The following is a 19253-nucleotide window of genomic DNA, read 5'->3' as shown; positions in this document are numbered from 1 at the left end:
AAAAGATGCATAAGCGAACGTGTGGTGGAGTCCAGTGGAGAGTCTGCCAAAACAGAAACGCAGGAAGCTCAAGGCTGGTTTGCGTCTTCGTAAATACACCTCATCCGCTCTGCGTGTCAGGATCTGATGTTTGCATTCTTTTTTTTTTTTATTGCTTTTTGATTCTATGCGTAAAGAGATGGACCATGTTACAAAACAGGAAGGAAATCTTATGGAGATTTGACCAGTGCAGCTGTTGATTATTTGCAGAAGATCCTACAGCCATTTGAAGACAAACATAGTAAGAGCAGAGTAAGGGCTTCTGTCTCGGGTCATTTCTTCAGCGCTGACAGTCGACAGTCTTACAGCGAGGAAATCCATCATTGAACGACTGATATTTCTATATCTCCTCCGACAGTAGCTTTAATAATGCAACAGTGCAGTGGAACCCCGGAACTCTATACATCTAGTAGAAGAGACTCATGGCTTTCTTCTTTTTTGTTTCTCAGCTGCCATCCAGTGAAGAGATGAGAGCACAGCTGAAGGCAACAAGATCACACCTTTTCTCAGCGGCCTGTGACGGGTCGGGGGAGTCGGCCGACAACGGACACCAAAGAAAGTGCAACGCTTCATCACGACTTCTGGAGCTTCAGAAATGGGTTGAACATCCTAAACTGATGAAATCAAAACCGTGCGAGTATCTGTGGGAGTATTTTTTTCCTGCCGTGGCGAGGCCAGACTGACGATCAGATAATGTAGGACGGCAGTTCTACTGGAGTCCCATAAGAAATCTCTGCCTAAGTCTTGGATCCGCTTTCACCTCTGTTAAATCATTGGTTTCAGTCGGATACAACGATACACTCACGAAGTAGAGCGAAACGTTTCGGGTGGTGATGTTACACTGGCTTTTTAATAGCCTTGTTAGATTATTGAATTAATTATTGATTTATCGTTGTGGTTGAAAAATATTGTCAATTTTCCTACAGTTATTTTAATTTTTTTTTGGTATTGAAATTGATTCCTTACATTTCGTAGTCTTTTACTTCATTATAAAAAGAATATATGGGGAATGCTAAAAACTTGAGAAAAACCTTCTAATTTAAAGATATTACATATTGACACAAAATGTTGCTTATTAGCAGTCCCCCCCATCCATACACATCGATCTTGGCATCTGCCAAGATCAAATTGATCATTGCATCACCAACATAGGAACTTGAGAGATATGGGATTTTAATTGTGAGATATGGATTCTGCATCCTGGAAATGTAAAACCCCCCCACATTGTAAGTCCCAATGTGGGGGGGGAAATATTGACTTCCGTTAATTTGATGTAATAACAAAGCAGCATTTATCCACAGGGATAAAACTAATCAATGTCCAGAATGGCATACCTCTCAGTGACTGGTCATATGCCTATGACAAAAGTTAAGGCTGCAGGTGGGTGAAACTTAGCAGAGTGGCTGTATGAGTATAGAAGGCCAATACCGTGCAACTGTTTGTGATATAATATGAGAGTTATTATAGAAGCTTCTAAATTTGTTTTGACAGGTAGAACAGGGTCGACATGTGGTGTCCCTGATGCCAGCAAGAAGCAGATAAGGAAGAGAGGGCAAAACTCCACTATGTATTCTCCCAGAAAGCATCAGACCTGTGGTAGACTCGCCTGCCGTTTCAGAATCAAAGGTTTAAAAGAAAATTACACGCACCTAATGGTGCGACATGTGTTCATCTACACATGTAGGCCAAAAAAACAAAGCATGGATATCTCAGAGAAACACATTTTCATCCTGTTTTGTTATTACCAGCATCATCGATATATTCTGGGATGAGATGCGTTTTCATGTTGACTGTCATTTTGGCAGGTGCTGCTAAAATCTCGAGTGGGTGGAAATCTCATTTTGGAACGACCAAACTTTACAAACTCTTCAGCTGTTGATTGTTTCTTTTCTTTTTCTTTCTATTGCTCATGTAAGTCCCTCACAGACTGAAGAAAGCTGCTCCAAAGAAAGGACATCACAGATGAACCAGACGCCTATTCATTTATAGTGATATCCATTTGTTGGCAGGAAATTGTAATTACATGATTTAAAGGAATTAAATCTTGTAATGTTCTGCTGTAAGGGTGGAGCCGTGCATGTTTTGTGTCCACGTTATCTGCAGGGGAAGACAAAAAGAAAATCTCCCATCTGTTACCATTTTTTGTTCAGAAGAATCAGAAGATCCCTTTCTTTTTCTCCTCTCCTTGATCCTGCAGAGTCGGCGAGAGAAATCCTAATTGAGGGTATAGTAGGTGGTTGGAGACGAGAGGTTGTGGCAGGAGAGGAAATTCAGTCGTTTTAATCCACTCATCCACCCAGGCAGTGACAGTAGGATTACAGCAGAGACTTTATAAAAGAAGGCAATTATGACAGCACATGGCATTGCATGGCCCTAAATTCAATTACCCTCTCTGGCACTTTTCAATTTTCTTTCATTAAGTGGATTAAGAGAAAACGTGTTCTTCAAGTTTGGAAATGATTGCAAGTCGGAAGAAAGATGAGAGGCAACGGAGGGGAGGCAGCTCATTTCTGCTTATGATTAGTGTTTGCTGTAGGAATCCGTGTTTCGTGCATCAAATTGATTTTGTTCCACGGCGGAGGAAGCGGAGAAATGATCCATGTCGGGAGGTTTATTAATAATATGCTTTTATTGTTTTTTGTAGTTTTTCTCATCCAGTTGCAGTTGTCCGTCCTTCAGCTTAAAAATACACATTAATAGAACTGTCTTGGAACAGGTCATTCAACATGTACAGTCTGGGATCTGAAGGGCAGCATATCCATCAACAGGAAGTTTCCTGGCAAGGACATTTCCTGAAGAGGTCAAAATTCCAGCAACACTTGGACTGTACAGAAGAACTTTGTTTGACCAACATCTTTCAGGTCCATCCGGGTCTTCATAACCAATACTACCTCAGGTATGAGGTCACATACATATCAGCCTGTATGGGACTCCTTTAAAGATCGGTTTGACATATGATCATGTGTCCAATATACACCATATTGGATATTCAATGAAGGGCATAGCAAGAAGGCATAGGCCCACCTCAAAGAAACTGTTTTAAGTTCTATGCGTGGAAAGAGAAACAAGATACGAAAGAAATACATCAGAAAAATACATAAATGTATCCAAACAACTGCAAAACTTCATAATTGAAAGATATTTAAGAAGCACTACTGAGGCAACTGCTTGGTGTATTAAATGTCTGAGACCCATAACTCCATAGAAAGATAGACTAGGCACCAATTGTCTCTTATGAATAATGAAAAGGATTCCCATCATTATTTTTTCCCCCACCATATTATTTTTTCCAATTTCTCCCTCTGTAACTCCCGGTTAGGATCAGAGCCAAGTCTATGAAATTTATTTTCTATTAACACTGCAACATTTAATCTAGCGCTAAATCCAAACAGTTTATTATTATAGACGACAGAAGTATTTTAGTTTTGGCAAAGAGGCAAGAAATAATCCAGTTTTCATAAACCGCGATGTAAGAGGCCGAAATATTAGTTTGTTAGCTCATTTTATATTAAAGATATGAATTCATATCTGTGTTGTTGTTCCTATGTCTCATGTATTATATTGTCTTTTAAAATATGAAGATGAAATTATCATACACTAGAGGGGATCTGCATTTTTTTCTTTTTCTTTTTGGCCCGCGTTTGTAGTGTGCCATTTATTATAGGTCATGCCAACATCTGCGATGCTGTCTCGGCCTGTCCTTCCCTCCTGCCCCTGTTTCCTCTCAGCAGAGGTCATCAGCCCATTATTTTTACATTATCTGTCATCATCAAAGAGGATATGGGTCCACCTGCGGTATTTGGTATAGCGCTGCAGCCTCTCCTGTGCACAGGCAGAGTGATCGATGTGTCCTGATGAAAGGGCCTGTACCCTTGTTCTTGCCCGGAGCTCCGCACTTGTCCTGTAAAATCATCTTCTTCTATACACTCGCTCTCTGTTGCCGATAGAGCCTGGTTTCCTCAGATGAGGAGCCAGAACCCGGGAGGGTCTCATACCTACCTGTGATGGGCAAAACAGACAGTAGTTTGAGATGTCTTTTTTTTTATAGTTCAATGTTATTTTCACCAAGTCTTTTGTTTTTTTATTGATGAATATATGAAGAACTGATTACTTATAATGTTTCTGTTCACAGTGGTAAGTGAACTTAAAGTGCTTCATTGCTTCGAATCCGTTTTTTTTTCTCGCCATAAAATCAATTAATGGCCTTTTCTGGGGACATTTGCATTGGGCCGTTCTTGACAGACAGCAAGGTACAGTGGTGTGTGCCGTGTAATACTGCCACTGGTCTACGGGAGGCGCTGTATATTCCGCGAAGGGCAATTTGTCCCCAACGGCTTCCCGTCCGTCACGTCTCATCCCGGAAGTTTTACCTCTCGGGCTCCTGACACGTAGCAGCCGCAAACAAGTTGGCATCACTCTGTGCGGACTCGTCCACCATCGCAGGTAACTGTTGGCGTTCGTGATGCTTTCATGGCTCGACAGAAAAACGCTACATGCGGTATAAAAGGCCGCCGCCTTTATGGGCAAAATATACAAAGCCAGGTCTTCACAGTTGTTCTACAGTTAGCATTAGCTAACCGACTAGCAGCAGGGTTAACGGTTTGCTAGCCATCCTACGATTAACGGTGTATTTTGTTTTATTTTGATGAGTGGTCCCTCTGCGTGGCAGCTAGTGTCGAGTCGTGTGCCCATTATGTTTTAAAATAATCGGCTGCTAACGTACAACTGTGTCTGTGTTGTGTGTGGAGCTCGATACTTTAGCGTATTGAGCTAACTGTTTTGTTAAAAGAAGCAGACGACAGTATCGTCATCCCATTCTTTGTAGCTGGACAGTGGTTTGAATCGAGTACTGTCGCTCCCCTCGGCTGTAACTCTGTAAATGTAGACGTCGAAATGTTTTGTAAAAAAAAAAAAAAAATACTGCGTATCGTCTGTTAAGCTAGGCTAATGCGTTGTTGTGTTTTCATGGCCGACGTCATTTCCCTGGAGTGAAACGTTAGTTGGGAGATGATGTTAGGCCTCAGGTTAAAGGCTGGTGGCGCGTGTTTCTCATGAACTTAGAACAATTAGCAATCGAGTTAATAGTAATTGTGGCATGTGCATCAAGGTTCGGGCACCCTACCTGCCAAGTCTGTCTTTAGCACACACACCAACCTGCCATCTGTTAGGCTTGGGCGTGAAAATATACTACGTGTTGTGGTTCCAAGTCAACGATTCAAAACTTCAACAGGTTCAATGATCCAATGCAAACCTTTAGAATTCACCATGAACGAAGAAACATAAGCTGAAGCACATGATTGGTCGATTTTCAACCTCACCTGTCCAGGGTGAACCCCGCCTCTCGCCCAATCTTAGCTGGGATTGGCTCCAGCCCCGCCCCATGACCCTAAAATGGATAAGGCGGTAGACGATGGATGGATGGATGGATGTTCAACCTCCTCTGGACAGTTACTATCTCAGAATTTGAAGTGATCTATGAAGAAGAGTGAGTGAAAACTCCTCACCTTGGAGATACAGAAAGTTGTTTTTTTTAATCCATGAGGGGGCCGCTACTAAAAACCAGCTCAAACATTTGCACGTGCCACAAATACTGCATCCATATCATTTGAAGAAAGTAACAACTGTGTCTTTCATGCTGTCTCCATTAATATTGTTTTGATTATTCAAAAAAAGAAAACATCTAGTTTGGGTTTATTAGGCTACTGGACTCGATCAATCGCTGAGCATAATAACATGAAAGCGCTTAAGATTTGTCGAATTTGATATCGATTAACAATGAAGCCAGGTGGCAACATGACTGACTACAGATCAAAACAATCATCTTTGCTCTTCAGTTATATTCCTGTTTCTGTCCCTGTGTTTCCCGCCAGACTGAGAGATGTCGGGGTTTGACAACTTCAACACAGACTTCTACCAGTCGAGCTACAGTGTAGACGACCAAGGCCAGCCCACCCAAGGATACAGCAACGCTGAAAACCCCTACAACAAGTAAGCAGAAAAAAAGCCCACATTGCCCAATTCAGGGCAAGTTAACACTACCTCACCGAGAAGCATAATTGAGAAGCGACTTGCAATTTGAATGTTTTCCAGGCCATATGGACAGTACGACTACTCCCAGCCCATGGCCTACTCTTCCCCTGGGATGATGGCGCCTCAGCAGCCGTACACAGGACAAATCTTCCAGCCCACACAGACCTACACCCCATCACCGGCGCAGTCCATGTACAGTAGCGGCTTCGATGATGAGCCACCGCTGCTAGAAGGTGTGTGAACCACAACCTGCAGCATCTGAACTCTACAAATCTCTTTGGCTCCTTCACACCGCTCCTCTGAATTTGCTCATACTGCTGCATTTGTCGTTGTGTATTGTTAAATGTGATAGTATATTTGGTTTCTATTCTGCTCGTGTTTTTGCTAGTGTAGGTTCGTTATAACTGATAAAATCTTTAAGTCTTGTGTGTAAGCTGTGCTGTTTAAAAGCTTTTAAAATAATTTCACAACAGCACCACTTGAAGGCCTAAAACATAAAGATATAGAAATGTTGAAATTAGCCTGCATTTAAAGTTTCAGCTGCCTGTTGTGGTCACTAGAGGAGTCAAGAGAGTTTCCTAGCTGCAAGAAAGTTTTGATAGAATCGGAAGAACCAAAGGCAAGCTACTAGAACTCAAAATTGGCAAACCTGAGTTTTCCAAAATAGTTTTCCCTCTAATTGCACACAGGAGAAAGCTTTTCATTTTTTTCACGTGCTTTGCAGTTACACACAAACCAAGAAGCATACTGATTTAAAACGGAATTATAGGAGAGATAACGGCAGCCATTTAATTACAATACTTTAATTGATGTTTTCTCTTTTCTCTGCCTTCTCTTAGAATTAGGAATCAACTTTGACCACATCTGGCAGAAGACTCTGACGGTGCTCCATCCGTTGAAAGTAGCAGACGGCAGCATCATGAATGAGACGGACCTGGCTGGGCCCATGGTCTTCTGTTTGGCCTTTGGCGCGACACTCCTCTTGGTAAATTATTAATTTAATTAACATTGGTTAATGATGATTCGTAGTATTTGATCAAATCTTCTACATACACATACAATACCCTGTATTTTTACACCAAGTGGTACAGTTGTCTTCAGATAGGTGTATCCACATCCATATCTGACCAGGTGGTTTTTTTTTTTATTTTTCCCTTCCATTCACAGGCTGGTAAGATCCAGTTTGGCTATGTTTACGGTATCAGTGCAATTGGCTGCCTCGGCGTCTACTGTCTACTCAACCTCATGAGTATGACGGGCGTCTCCTTCGGCTGTGTGGCCAGCGTGCTGGGATACTGCCTCCTCCCCATGATCCTCCTCTCCAGTTTTGGAGTTCTCTTGTCTTTACAGTAAGTACACACACACAGACACGTGTTGCTATAAGCTGTAAATCTAGCCATGTATTTTGCAATACAAGACATTGTCTAGTAGCATAAATGTCCGATTTAAGATTTTATTGCATTTGACTAGAGCAACCTCTCTATGATGTTTATAACAAAAACAACTTTCATAGTTTTCCATCTTGATCAATATGTAGGGCAGTGTAAGTAGTAACTAGTTGGATGACTGATTGTTGTACATTTAATGAAACTATATCATTGATGCTTCACTACAGTTGATTGTCGAAATAATGAAAGATAACTCCCTTCTCCCTTTGTTGTCCTCTCCAGGGGAATGATTGGAATTGTACTGACAGCAGCAATTATCGGCTGGTGCAGCTTCTCGGCTTCAAAGATCTTCATCTCGGCGTTGGCCATGGATGGGCAGCAGCTGTTGGTGGCTTACCCCTGCGCTCTCTTATATGGGGTTTTTGCACTCATCTCTGTCTTCTAAAAAAAGAAAGAAAAGAAAAAAGAAGTAATGGTTTAAAATAACCGCTCTCAAGTTTCTGTAATATCAGTCTAATTAGCGTCTGTGTAATTATTGTAATTATTGGCTAATTACAGTGTTATTACAGAAATAGGAGCTGCTGTCTAAAATGGCACCAAGATTTTTTTTCTTTTGTCTTTTATGAACCTCCACCTCTCACCACGTTCCAACTTGACCTTCTGATAGCTGGAGTGCATCGTCTCACCCAATGTCTTCTTTTCACCCTGCTCTCTTCATGCATCTTAAAGGAGTGGTCTGTCAAATAAACCTGGTGACAAATAATTCTCCTGTGGACGGTGTTGGCCCTAAAAACGAACCTTTCGGTTTCGATGATTTTTAAGGACATGAAAGGGCAGGAAGTAAATCAAGTTCCTCACTCAATTGAAACCCAGAGGATGCAGTTTAATTTGGGCACGGATGTGACAGGGTCCTTAGTTTCCAAGAAGGACCGATGACCAACCCTCAGCTAACCCTGCTGGTTAGTTTGGAGCCAGTGGAAATGCCATGTATACATTTTTTGCTAAAGCTGTTGTGACTAAGGGAAGCACCCATTGTCCATTCTGCGCAAGACCACAGCAGCTCATTCTGCTTCTCCACCCTAAAAGGACAAAGGGGGGAAAAAGGGGGTGTGAGGGTGTCTCCCACTCAATATCTTTTCTCCAGGACACAGGAGCCATGAATCCCATTGTGTGCTCATCACAGCAGTGATATCTGATCTTAAATGTCAAATCAGCAGCTCTGCTTTATCTTCTCATGTATTGTTTTATGTTCTCTTGAGATTAATGTTTCGTTTTGATGCCTTTCAGGAAGACAGAAATACAGATAGCACATGAACCTAATATTCATAACCAAACAAACTGATATGATTCTAGAATGAATAGTTTGAGGGAGTCTGTATATGTCTATGTGCAGACATATAGGGTGTTGCTAGTTTGCGGACATTTCTTAAATCTTTATTTAAGAGTTGGCTCACATTGTATGCTTTGATGTGTCATCTGTTGTTCATGTCTACACGTACATTAAAGTTCTCTTTGAAGGTTATCTGTCTTGTGATATTGAAAGGTACATTGTACAGTCAAGCAGATAATTGGAAGGGGTAGTTAAATCCTCTGACTGAAACGCGGATAATGTTCGACCTCTGGACCTATAGAGCTCCCTGTGGCAGAAGAAAGGGCCATATGTGCAGAAACAAGTGGGTGTATGATTCATAATGACAGTTTTCAACAACCCGTGGAGATTCTATTACAGTTCATTGTGAGATCAAAGAAAAGTAATCTTCACGCTTTCATCCATGTCATTGTAATTTTTCACTACTTTTCAGATCTGGAAGAGGATCTTGCATGGAAAGTGCGCGCAGATGTTTTTCCTCATGCTGGATATGTTTGCACCGCCAGCACTAGAGCTTGGTCAGGTAAACGCGGAAATCACATCTCCCATGTCTCTGCAAACAGACACAGTCAGATCTCTAGACATCAGATGAGAGTGCTTCAGGATGAGGGGTGTTTTTTGGGGGGATTGCAATAAAAAAAAATACTGTTACTTGACAACAAATCCACTAAGATTCTCCTATAATGATGCTATTATGTGTCAGCAGTTTTGATTTTTGTTGCCTTTAAGCTGAAGAAAATGCTGAAGCAAATGCCCCCCCCCCCCCCCCCCCCCCCCCCAAAAAAAATGTTTTGAAAAACCAGACTTTTGCAGATAAGATTCATGGAAGTTTGTATAATTTTGACATTATGATCAGTGACACTACTCCCATCAAGATTAGGAAGTTAATCTTTAAAATAGATAAAAACCTGCATAATCTAAACAGAAGGTTGACGAGGGGGAGAATTAGATTTTCCTAAGGCAAAAACAGAATCCTGTTTTTTTTTTTTTCCTCTAGGGTTCTCTTTGCACTAACATACACAAAACACACACACACACGAGGGAACCGTACATGGCTGATAACCCAGTTCGCCGGGATGAATAATTCAAAAATGAAGATTGAGTGCTTTTTTTCTATTCCGGCAAACTAGACATCAAGGAGATGCTTTGCATTTCAAGCAAACCTAGAAGGATTAGTCTGCTCTCAAAGGCCACTCTTTTCACACAGCCAGGTGTTTATATGTGCATCTAACGTATTTATGACCTGTTCTGTATATCAACTTGAAAAGAAGGTGAAATCGACCTATATTTTATTGTAAGTGTTGCACAAGGATGCATTTTGTTCCTCTGATATTCCCTCGTTTACAAGTGAGCAGGCTATTGACATTCACGCACCCTTTGTGTATGTACAGTATCTGGATCCATCCAGTTTGCTGAGCTTGTCAGGTTTTCAATATTTTGCATCTGTATTCACTCGGGGGCATCTCACATTTCCCCCTCTTGAGCCTATAGCGAAGAAATTCATGTTCAAAATGTCACGCTTTTTCTTTGATTGACTGTTGGCACACGTTGCAGCAATTGGAAGAAAAACATTTTTAGTTTACACAGTTTATCTATGTTGTGTGTTTCAAATAATGCTTCTCAACTGGTTTTTATGCAGTGAACTGGTTTGACGGACAACAGTTTTGTTAGCCAGGTAAACATACACGCTTTACTGAGGGACATTAAAATTAGCAGGTACAGTATTAGCACCAGTGGTTATAGTCCATGTTCACCAAGACGTAGAGACGATCAGTCTCTCCTTGTGTTAATAAAAATATCATCCTTACTCGTAGAATTATTTTATTTGTGTGGGAAGTTGATTTCAACAATTTTAACCAATAACCTGTTATCCAACATACTCACATTGTATTCAGTCAAATGAATGATGCACTAACTAGACCTAAGCCTATCTGAACAAAAAAATACCTAAAATAAAGACAAATGTGTTTTTTAAATCCTTGATTTAACCAGGAGATACAATATCTCCTCTGCCAGGGAGTCCTGGTCAAGATGGGCAGCAATGAAATAAAAAAAGTTTCATATATTTATATGTATAGAAAAAACAAGCAGGAGCATATAACATAAAAAACGTACAATATTAAGACACAGCAAACAGACTAAAGCACAGAACAGACACAGGTGCATATGGTAGTTAATGGCATAAATGGATAACGGAAATTAAAATGCGTTGACAAAAATGAATTCTGGAAAATAATGCAATTTTAGCCAGGCAGTAGCTTCTGCATAACCTCTTACCCATAATGTTGTCACAAAATTGCCACTGAAACTGGGGTTGTTTGTGATCCACCTTGCTGAATTTGATGGATTTGACAGAGCATTTCCTTCCATTTACGACAGGTGGTGAGTCGGTGATTCTGCAATTGTGTTCACGACACAGATCAGACGTGGCAGAGGTGGATTCAACAATTGAAGCATGACGCCATAAAAAAAAAAATAGTTGACTGTTGGCACATGGCTGCTGAAATGATAGAAACAGCACCGATACAAGAGAGTTTTGAAAAACAGGAAGACCCATGAGTTGTGCCTTCCTGTTTTTACAACACCTCCTGTAACATTTACAACCAAGTGCCTCCAGATGACAGTGTTGAGTAAGCCTACGTCTCATCTGTCCTCTTGTGTTTTGCACATTTCCACTGAAGCAATGACTCCATCCCCCCACCCCCTCCTTTTTTTCCTTTTCTTTTTTGAAACTTCCTTACAGTAATTATTGGGAAATTTGTGGTTCACTCTGGATTGGATCAGCTTGGTGAGTCGTTACAACTTTGACTGTATAATTTGTTGTTTGTCTACATGTTTACTCACTTGGTTCTTTGTTTGGTGGCTAGTTTATAGACTAACTAGCCTATATATAAATAACATACCTTAAAAAAACATAAATTTACCCTGAATGTTCATAATAATTACAACAATAATAATAATATGTTTATTTATACAGTACTTCTCAAAAAAACATTAAAAAACCCACATAGAAATAACATAAAAACACAGGCATAAAAGAATAAAAAATAAAAATTTAAACATGACAAACCATAAAAATAATGAAAACTAGAATCAGGTGAAATCAGGAAATTTGGCACGATTAGTGCAAGTTTTAAGCTTTGATTCAAAGGAAGCACTTTTAACATTGGCAGGCCCTGTAATTCTGTAAAATCCTATATCTATCTATCTATATCTATCTATAGATAGATAGATAGATATAGACAAGAGCAATACTGTTATTGAACTGATCCTGCTCCCTCTGTTCCACTTGTCACTACTCCTACTCATAGTATTAAGAGCTAATGATAAAAATCATCCATCATCATCTTCTACAAACTGTTTTAAAGAAATAGCTGACTCGTTGACTGGACTTCTCATGAAAACAGGCCACGGTAGAGTTATGTTATCTAATGGAGGATAATCTCACCACCATCTGGCCACTGTCTGTCCTGTCTGACTGACGAGTAGCTGCTAATGATGAAGTTGTCTCCCGCTCTGCGAGAGGTCAACACAAAGAGTGAGACAGGCTGTAGGGACGGAGGCTGCAGAGAGGGGATCACACACTTAACCCGAATATTTACGTATTTTAAAAAATGCCTGCAAGTTAAAAGTAGCATGGATGGATCAGAAAATAGACTATCACGAATCTGGCATTAAAAAGTGGAGTTCAAAAGTAATAGGACACCAAATGTTTAAATTTACAAAAGATCAATTGAGAGGAAAGAAATGGTTGAGAGAGGAGAAAGAGAACAGGGACAGCTCCACTGTTTCTACCTTTTGTTTTCAAGCACCATCACCCTGGTTGGAATCATTTTATACTAGTGATACGTATGTGTAATTGTGTTATTAATAATAGCAGCACTCCTTAACAATTTATTTCTCAACAATAACAAATGAATTTGTAAAGAAGCTCATGATAGCTTTACTAATAAGAGTTGCTTATCGCTTTAATAGAGCCGTGACTGGTTATTTTTATTTTCTTCGTGATGAACAATAGAAGGTTTGGCCATTGCAGTGTGCTGAGGGACATACACGCAGTGACGCTTGCTACTCTATCAACGAGATCAGCAACTCTTGTGTGAGTAAAGTTCATCTGTTCTACTTCACAGTCTGACGTTATCACCGCTATCCATTCGTGTGTGATGTGTCTGAACTATTTTGTGAAAAGGTGAGCAGCTGCTACCGTTTTCAAATGGAGGAACGGCCGCAGGTGCCGCTGGATTGGGTGACAGATGCGGCGCGTGTTTGAGCGGCGATGAGCTCCCAAAAAACATTGTAACAGCAATAAGGCTGATTAGGGTGTTAACTTCAGTGAGAGCGTAGACGAGTGACAGGTGGAAATGCAACGATTGGTATTCAGCAACGCAGCGCCGCCTTTTAATGCATCTGCAAAGCCAACAGCGCATGAATATTCACCGAACAACTGTTAGCACAGCACTGAGTGTGATTTGCTCCTGCATTTCATTAAGGCTAATTGTCCCCCCTCGTGGCGCCGCAGACTCTTATATCTGTTTGATCCAGAACTCAATGAACTAACGCAAACACTGCTACGGATGATAAGCAGAGTCCAGCTGAGGGGAAGTGTGCGTGTGTGAGAATACAGCTCACCATGTGCATTCACGAGCGGGTGTGAATTTAATTTGTCTGCATTCACTGCTGTACGAGCTTTACATTTTTGAACATGTACATGCAATATATTTGTGGATTCTGATAGGAATGCATACAGGAACGAATCAGACAGCAGCTCCTGGTCCCTCTCTCTTTAGTCCCGCCCACACTTCTTTCCCCACATCTCGCTTCTCTGAACCCAACCGGTCGAGGCAGGCGGACGCTCGCACAGGTCTCTCTCTCTCTCTCTCTCTCTCTCTCTCTCCCTCTCTCTCTCTCTCTCTCTCTCTCTCTCTCTTTTCACTGTTCTCCACGTGGGAACTGTTGGTTTATACTCTGAAATATTAATAAGACCCCCACCCTACTGTGTAAAGTGATAATGGATGTTGTGATTTGGCGCCATACGAAAGACCCGGCACATTGTTTAAAAGATGCTGATCAGTGTGCAAAAAGAAATACAAGAATAAACTGAACATGTTAGGACACACAAATACACACAGACACAAAAATGCGCACACGACATCAATGGATTAACTCATCAAACTTCAAAAGAAAGTCAGACCACAAATTGGGTATTTTGCCCGCAGGCCCTTTCCACACAAGACAGTGTGGCATGTCATAGCAGGAACAACAGATTTATTAATGGTTGCTTTCTACAGGAAAAAAACAACAACTCTACACAGGTAGATTTTTTAAAATGCTTTCATTTCCTGATCCTTTTAACAGTGGCGCGGTCAAGGGGGACGATTTTTGGTTTTATTTTACAACTGCACTAAATTCTAATTTAGTGCAATTGTAAAAAGCACACACACACACACACACACACACACACACACACACACACACACACACGAGTAGGGTAGATTTGCTCAAGTAATTAAAAGATAACCACCACTTGTGCTTTAAATTTTTCTCTCATTAACTGAAGTATTTCTCTTTACTATAGTTGAAAACTAGACGTTTCTGACAACTTCTCCACACTAAAGCTCTTATTAGAAAAAAAAAGACGAGCTGGTAAAGGGGGAATCAGTCTTATGCCATCTTTATGACCACCTGACACAGTTTTTTGCCAACGTAGTCACTTGGTGAGCATGACGCTGGCCCTCAGGCTCGGATGGAGGCAGACAGACCTGTTCAGGCTGTGGAACGAAGAGACGGACTGTAGGAAACCGTGAAACTGTTGATTGTTAAAGTCTGTATCAAATCTCCGCTTCCCCCTGTTGTACAAAAATGAAGCCAACATATCTGGGATACATGTAAATATATGGCACAGGGTAAACTTGGCCTTTTTATAATGTGCATACTTCATTCGAAGGTATACAGCCGCTTTTCATTTTTGGTCTCCAGTACATAGATGGTAAAGAGCTTCTTTACTTACTGGATGAATGGCTCTTCCCCCTGACACCTTTTTTCGGCATCTCTTCTTTTTTCACTCATTTTTGTGGCGATCATATGATCAATCCTACCCTGCTCAGTGGGGTGAGGATACGATAATGATTATTTCAAGAGTCCTCAGTTCAATAGTTAAATGTAGCGCATGCGATGGCAGCAGTAGTTTGAGCCACTCTCCCATCCTTCCCTCCAGGGGGCCTGGAAGTAATTGGCATCATGTAAGAGAGATGCAGAGGGATGTACGGACCTCATTGCAACTCAAAGGGAAGCGCTAAAGCAGTAACCTTAACAGCCAGCGAACAATCTCTCATTGAGATTATTCTAGACATGTTAAAACCAAATAACCTGGTGCATACTCATACCTACTGTCAAATCGGTTGGTCCATCTCCCCTGTATAAATCTAGCAAACCACTGTTTCCTTGTTTTAATTCAAGGAAAACTCATTGTGAAATGTAAATAGCTACAGCAACAACCTTTGACCAGTGTGTTCGAGGAGTGTTGCACATTCAAATATGCCATATATTGCACAATGAATGGCGAGTTTCCTGCCTGTAGTGGAAACAGCTCAATGTGACCGACACCTGGCCTTCGCCCGACTACTGAGCCCCTCGCTTCTCTGGTTTTTCTGATCCTAGTTATTTGTATGTAGAGTTGTATAAGACGTTAGTGATTACCACGATCAATCTGCACACACAGCTTAACTCTCCATTGAGTATTTGTGTTTCAATAAAGAAAGATGAACACACAGCACGTTGATACAAATAAAGAACGCTCTGTTATTAAGTCAATTGCCCTGCTTTTACCCCACAGTCAATTATCCTCTGCCTTTATTCTGATGAACCTGTGAGAGACTGAACAAGGTCACACAAGTCATGTGGAGAGACGGTGCTGAATAAGCCCGTGATAGCTGGTGAGTAATACAATACAAAAATACAAACTCAGCTTTATCATTATCATTAATACTATTATCAATTGGTGCTTATTCACATTATTACACCTCTCACTTTTATCCTGGTTGGAACAGGATTAACTTAAATTAAATTGGTAATACTTGAGTAATATGTGTATAAAAAAAATGGCGTGAAACAAATTAACTTTTTCATAAATCATACATATATTATTGTGGGGATATCTTACGGATTGTGTACACTTTCACAACAAAAAAACAGTCTGGTAGGAAGATCGGCTTCAGAAAACATCCCCTACCAACACGTTGATTGCTTACTCGAAGCATTACAAATGAAGAAACCGAACAGTTTTGTGTTCAGGTTGTGCTTGATATTTAACATAATGCATGAATACAATTATGGCAATCATTTGCCCTCACAGACAGTGCCTCTCCCTTCAGTCGCACGTGTGTGAAGCTTAATAGCAGTTCGATTATTGTGGTCTAATTGTTAGGGCACTCACTATCTAAGAATTACGCTCACACGTGACATACACTGGTCGACGTATTGGTTATCCAACATGCGCTTTACAATGAGGCGAGCTATCTCAGACCGTAGGCCTCTGCCAATTCTTTTGCTCTGCCATGATGCACCGCTGCTATTTCCGTTCTGTTGTATCAATGCGGCCAGCGCTTGCCCCTGCTGCTGAATACCTGTTGCTTTTCATAAGACAGTTAGCGTCCAATCGATCACTGCTTCACTCCACAGAGCCACTGGTGTACGATGTTTGGTCTTTCATGCATGTTGTGCGTCAGTGCCTTGCCCTGTGTAGTTGGTGTTGTGTTGGCGTGATTGGCAATGGCTACGAGAAATAGTCGAAGTACGAGAGCCTGACCGTCACTGATTTTGGGGGGTAAATCCAATACTAATTTACCAACACCAATATAAGGGAGTAAAAAATTTCAGATACCCAAACATCGGCCAATATATCAATATTTTGTTGTTATCACCCATACGGCAAAGAAATTGAGTAATTGAGGATCGATATCTTAAACCTCAATAACAATATTTTTTAAATATATAACTGAGAAGAAAACAATAATTTACTTTGGATAATACAACTTTTCATATCGGCGCAAATTAGCAAACATTGATGCCGATACCAATATGTCTATAAAAGGCTTTGGTTGGCTGATTTTCACGGGCCTATCGATAAATCGGTCGGGCTCTACTAAATAATATATGAATAATGCATTCAATAATGCGGTCTGTTGTCTTGAACACGGACTATTTATATGTCTATTTTGTGTACGTTTGCAGGGGGATGCCAAGATCATAGCCCAGACACTAAATATTAACCCCCCCCATACATATTACATTCTGTATTCACGTAGTGTTTTCAGTGTTGCCCTCTCTTGGTTAATATTAGGAATAAACACTGCAATATCTTCTCTGTCCACCAGACACTCAGATTAATGGCAAATCGTCCCTCTATCTGTGGGGCAAATTGTACACATCCTTCATAACAGCTGCGTTCAACCTGGAGTAGGCCTGGGTACATTCTCTCTGGCTGCATCCTAATGGCAGATTAAACCACCACGGGTGTAATTGATGCTAAATGACACCTCTAATTACTCCTCCTAGATAAACAAGCTTCTCATTATTGCAACAATTAGCCAGGTAATGAACCCCCTTGTCATAAATGATAAAAGGGAAGGGACAGATCAAGATAAAACACAGTTCTCACAGGGACATCTCTTGACAAAGGGCGTATAAGGGAAATGTTTTGACTTTGCAAGGGACTCTTATTTTGAAAGGGAGGGCTTGTTTTGCTTGCATGTTGTCTTTTGTGCCACCATAGAATAGTGGCTTCGCCTGCTTCTTGCTCAGTTGTCAATAGAGGTTCTTGTGACTTAAGATACTATAACTTGTCAACAAAGAAATTCAACCTTTGACGCAAAGTCCGCAGTCATATCAGCAAGACGTTTTGTTTTTTGTATTTGTCTTTATGACCTGACAGCTGATGATATGAGCTGGGAATCTATTATGCTATAACGGACTTTCTCCTTTTTAGATAAATCCTGTGGTGTGTTCTTAATTATTAGTTATGTTATTAGTTATGTTCACAGAGTCACTGATAGTGGAACATATTGCTGTACGTCCATGGATATATCGCAATACCATTGAACAAAGCTTTGTGCAGCATGGAGTATGGTGGTTGTTAAATATTATATGAATGAATATATTTCTCTGTGTTGTTAGCAGAGAGTGATCTCATTATTTTTGAGAAGCCCCATTTTTTTCCCGTCTCCACACTCAGCTCTTGGGAATGGTGACTCCCTGTAGAGACGGCAGCGAAAAGAAAAGTATGACATACAGGTATATAATCACCAAGAGACCATTACAGTCTGGACTGACCTGAACCTTTCAGTTTTTCATGGCCAAAATGTAGATTTTTGTGCATGAGATACTCAATGCCCAGTGCATAATTAAGATGATGTCAATCAACAGAAGCAATGAAGTCTCACTACAGGTTTTCTTATTTTTTTGATCATGTACAGACAGAACCAAACATGTTTTCTATGCATGTCTACTGCAAAAAAGCCATTATTGCATGTCTAGTGTTAAAAAAACAAACAAATAACATTTGATTGACTGAAATATTTATTTAGGGTTCGACAATATACACAAATATTGTATACTTTTAGATCATGAATTACTTTTAACATCTGAAAATCCAACTGGCCTACTTTACAGTTCATTTTATGTTCTGGTAAAAAAAAAACTGGTTCATGGAAGAACTGCTGTCCGTGGAAATCGTATGTCTCTCTCACAACATACTTCTCACAGCGAATTCACTGTACTTGTGTACACTGTGCAGCATACTGACACAATCCAACAGCAGACAAGCCACTACAGTTTTAATGAGCACAGTCATCTTCACACAGGACACCCTGAGGACACAGTTTCCTGTTCTTTTGGAAATCACATTTCGTGGTTATTATTGCGGTTGTCGTGTTAACAAAACAGGATGAAGGACCATGTGACAGACAGCGACCAGTCAGATCTGAAAGAGCAGTACTCCATCTGAACCACAGCAGAGATGCTAAAAAAAAAAAAGTGTGAATGTGTTGGAACTGGTGGAGCTGAGTATATTTTTGACCCCTGGCGGAAACTGCGGCGTGAAGTTTACGCATGTGTGGGTTTGCCTCTTCGTGACTCATCACGTTGCAGCGCTACACATCACCGCCCCACCGCCACCTACCCCACCCCTCCAGCATCAACCTCACCGACTCTCCGATGACTAATATATGAGATCTGCACATTTATAATGCAACAGATAGCATGGAAATACATGGGGAAATATTCTCTCTTTTTTTATTTTATGTTTTTTCATCCAACAAGTAGAGGCGTTGTCAATATCATCTCATGATATTTCTTAGTAAAATGTCCCCGGAGCCCTCCAAAACTAATTGAGTTGCATATGAAACAGCCCTTGTGTATTTTTTAAAACTCTC

General features: G+C 40.7%; 1 protein-coding gene and 1 long non-coding RNA gene across 3 annotated transcripts; one reads left to right on the top strand and one right to left on the bottom strand.

The window, feature by feature from the left end:
- Nucleotides 1-4329: 4329 nt before the first annotated feature.
- yipf5 (Yip1 domain family, member 5) lies at nucleotides 4330-8979 on the top strand. 2 transcript variants are annotated; one of them, XM_035626391.2, is made up of 6 exons: nucleotides 4330-4482; nucleotides 5910-6027; nucleotides 6130-6302; nucleotides 6909-7054; nucleotides 7237-7418; nucleotides 7740-8979. In XM_035626391.2, the coding sequence occupies exons 2-6, from the start codon at nucleotides 5918-5920 to the stop codon at nucleotides 7900-7902; spliced, it is 774 nt and encodes a 257-aa protein (XP_035482284.1). In that variant the 5' UTR covers nucleotides 4330-4482; nucleotides 5910-5917; the 3' UTR covers nucleotides 7903-8979. The 2 variants fall into 2 exon arrangements, with proteins under 2 accessions (XP_035482284.1, XP_035482283.1); XM_035626390.2 differs by lacking the exon at nucleotides 4330-4482 and adding an exon at nucleotides 5385-5524.
- On the bottom strand, nucleotides 7509-17459 carry LOC118301159. Its single transcript, XR_004790237.2, has 2 exons — nucleotides 11104-17459; nucleotides 7509-7898 (listed from the first exon to the last, which is right to left on the bottom strand). It is a non-coding gene; the product is annotated as an uncharacterized LOC118301159 (long non-coding RNA).
- Between the last annotated feature and the right edge of the window lie 1794 nt (nucleotides 17460-19253).

Source organism: Scophthalmus maximus, chromosome 2, assembly GCF_022379125.1.
Source record: "Scophthalmus maximus strain ysfricsl-2021 chromosome 2, ASM2237912v1, whole genome shotgun sequence".
NCBI lineage: Eukaryota > Metazoa > Chordata > Actinopteri > Pleuronectiformes > Scophthalmidae > Scophthalmus > Scophthalmus maximus.
This window is presented reverse-complemented; position numbering and strand designations above follow the sequence as displayed.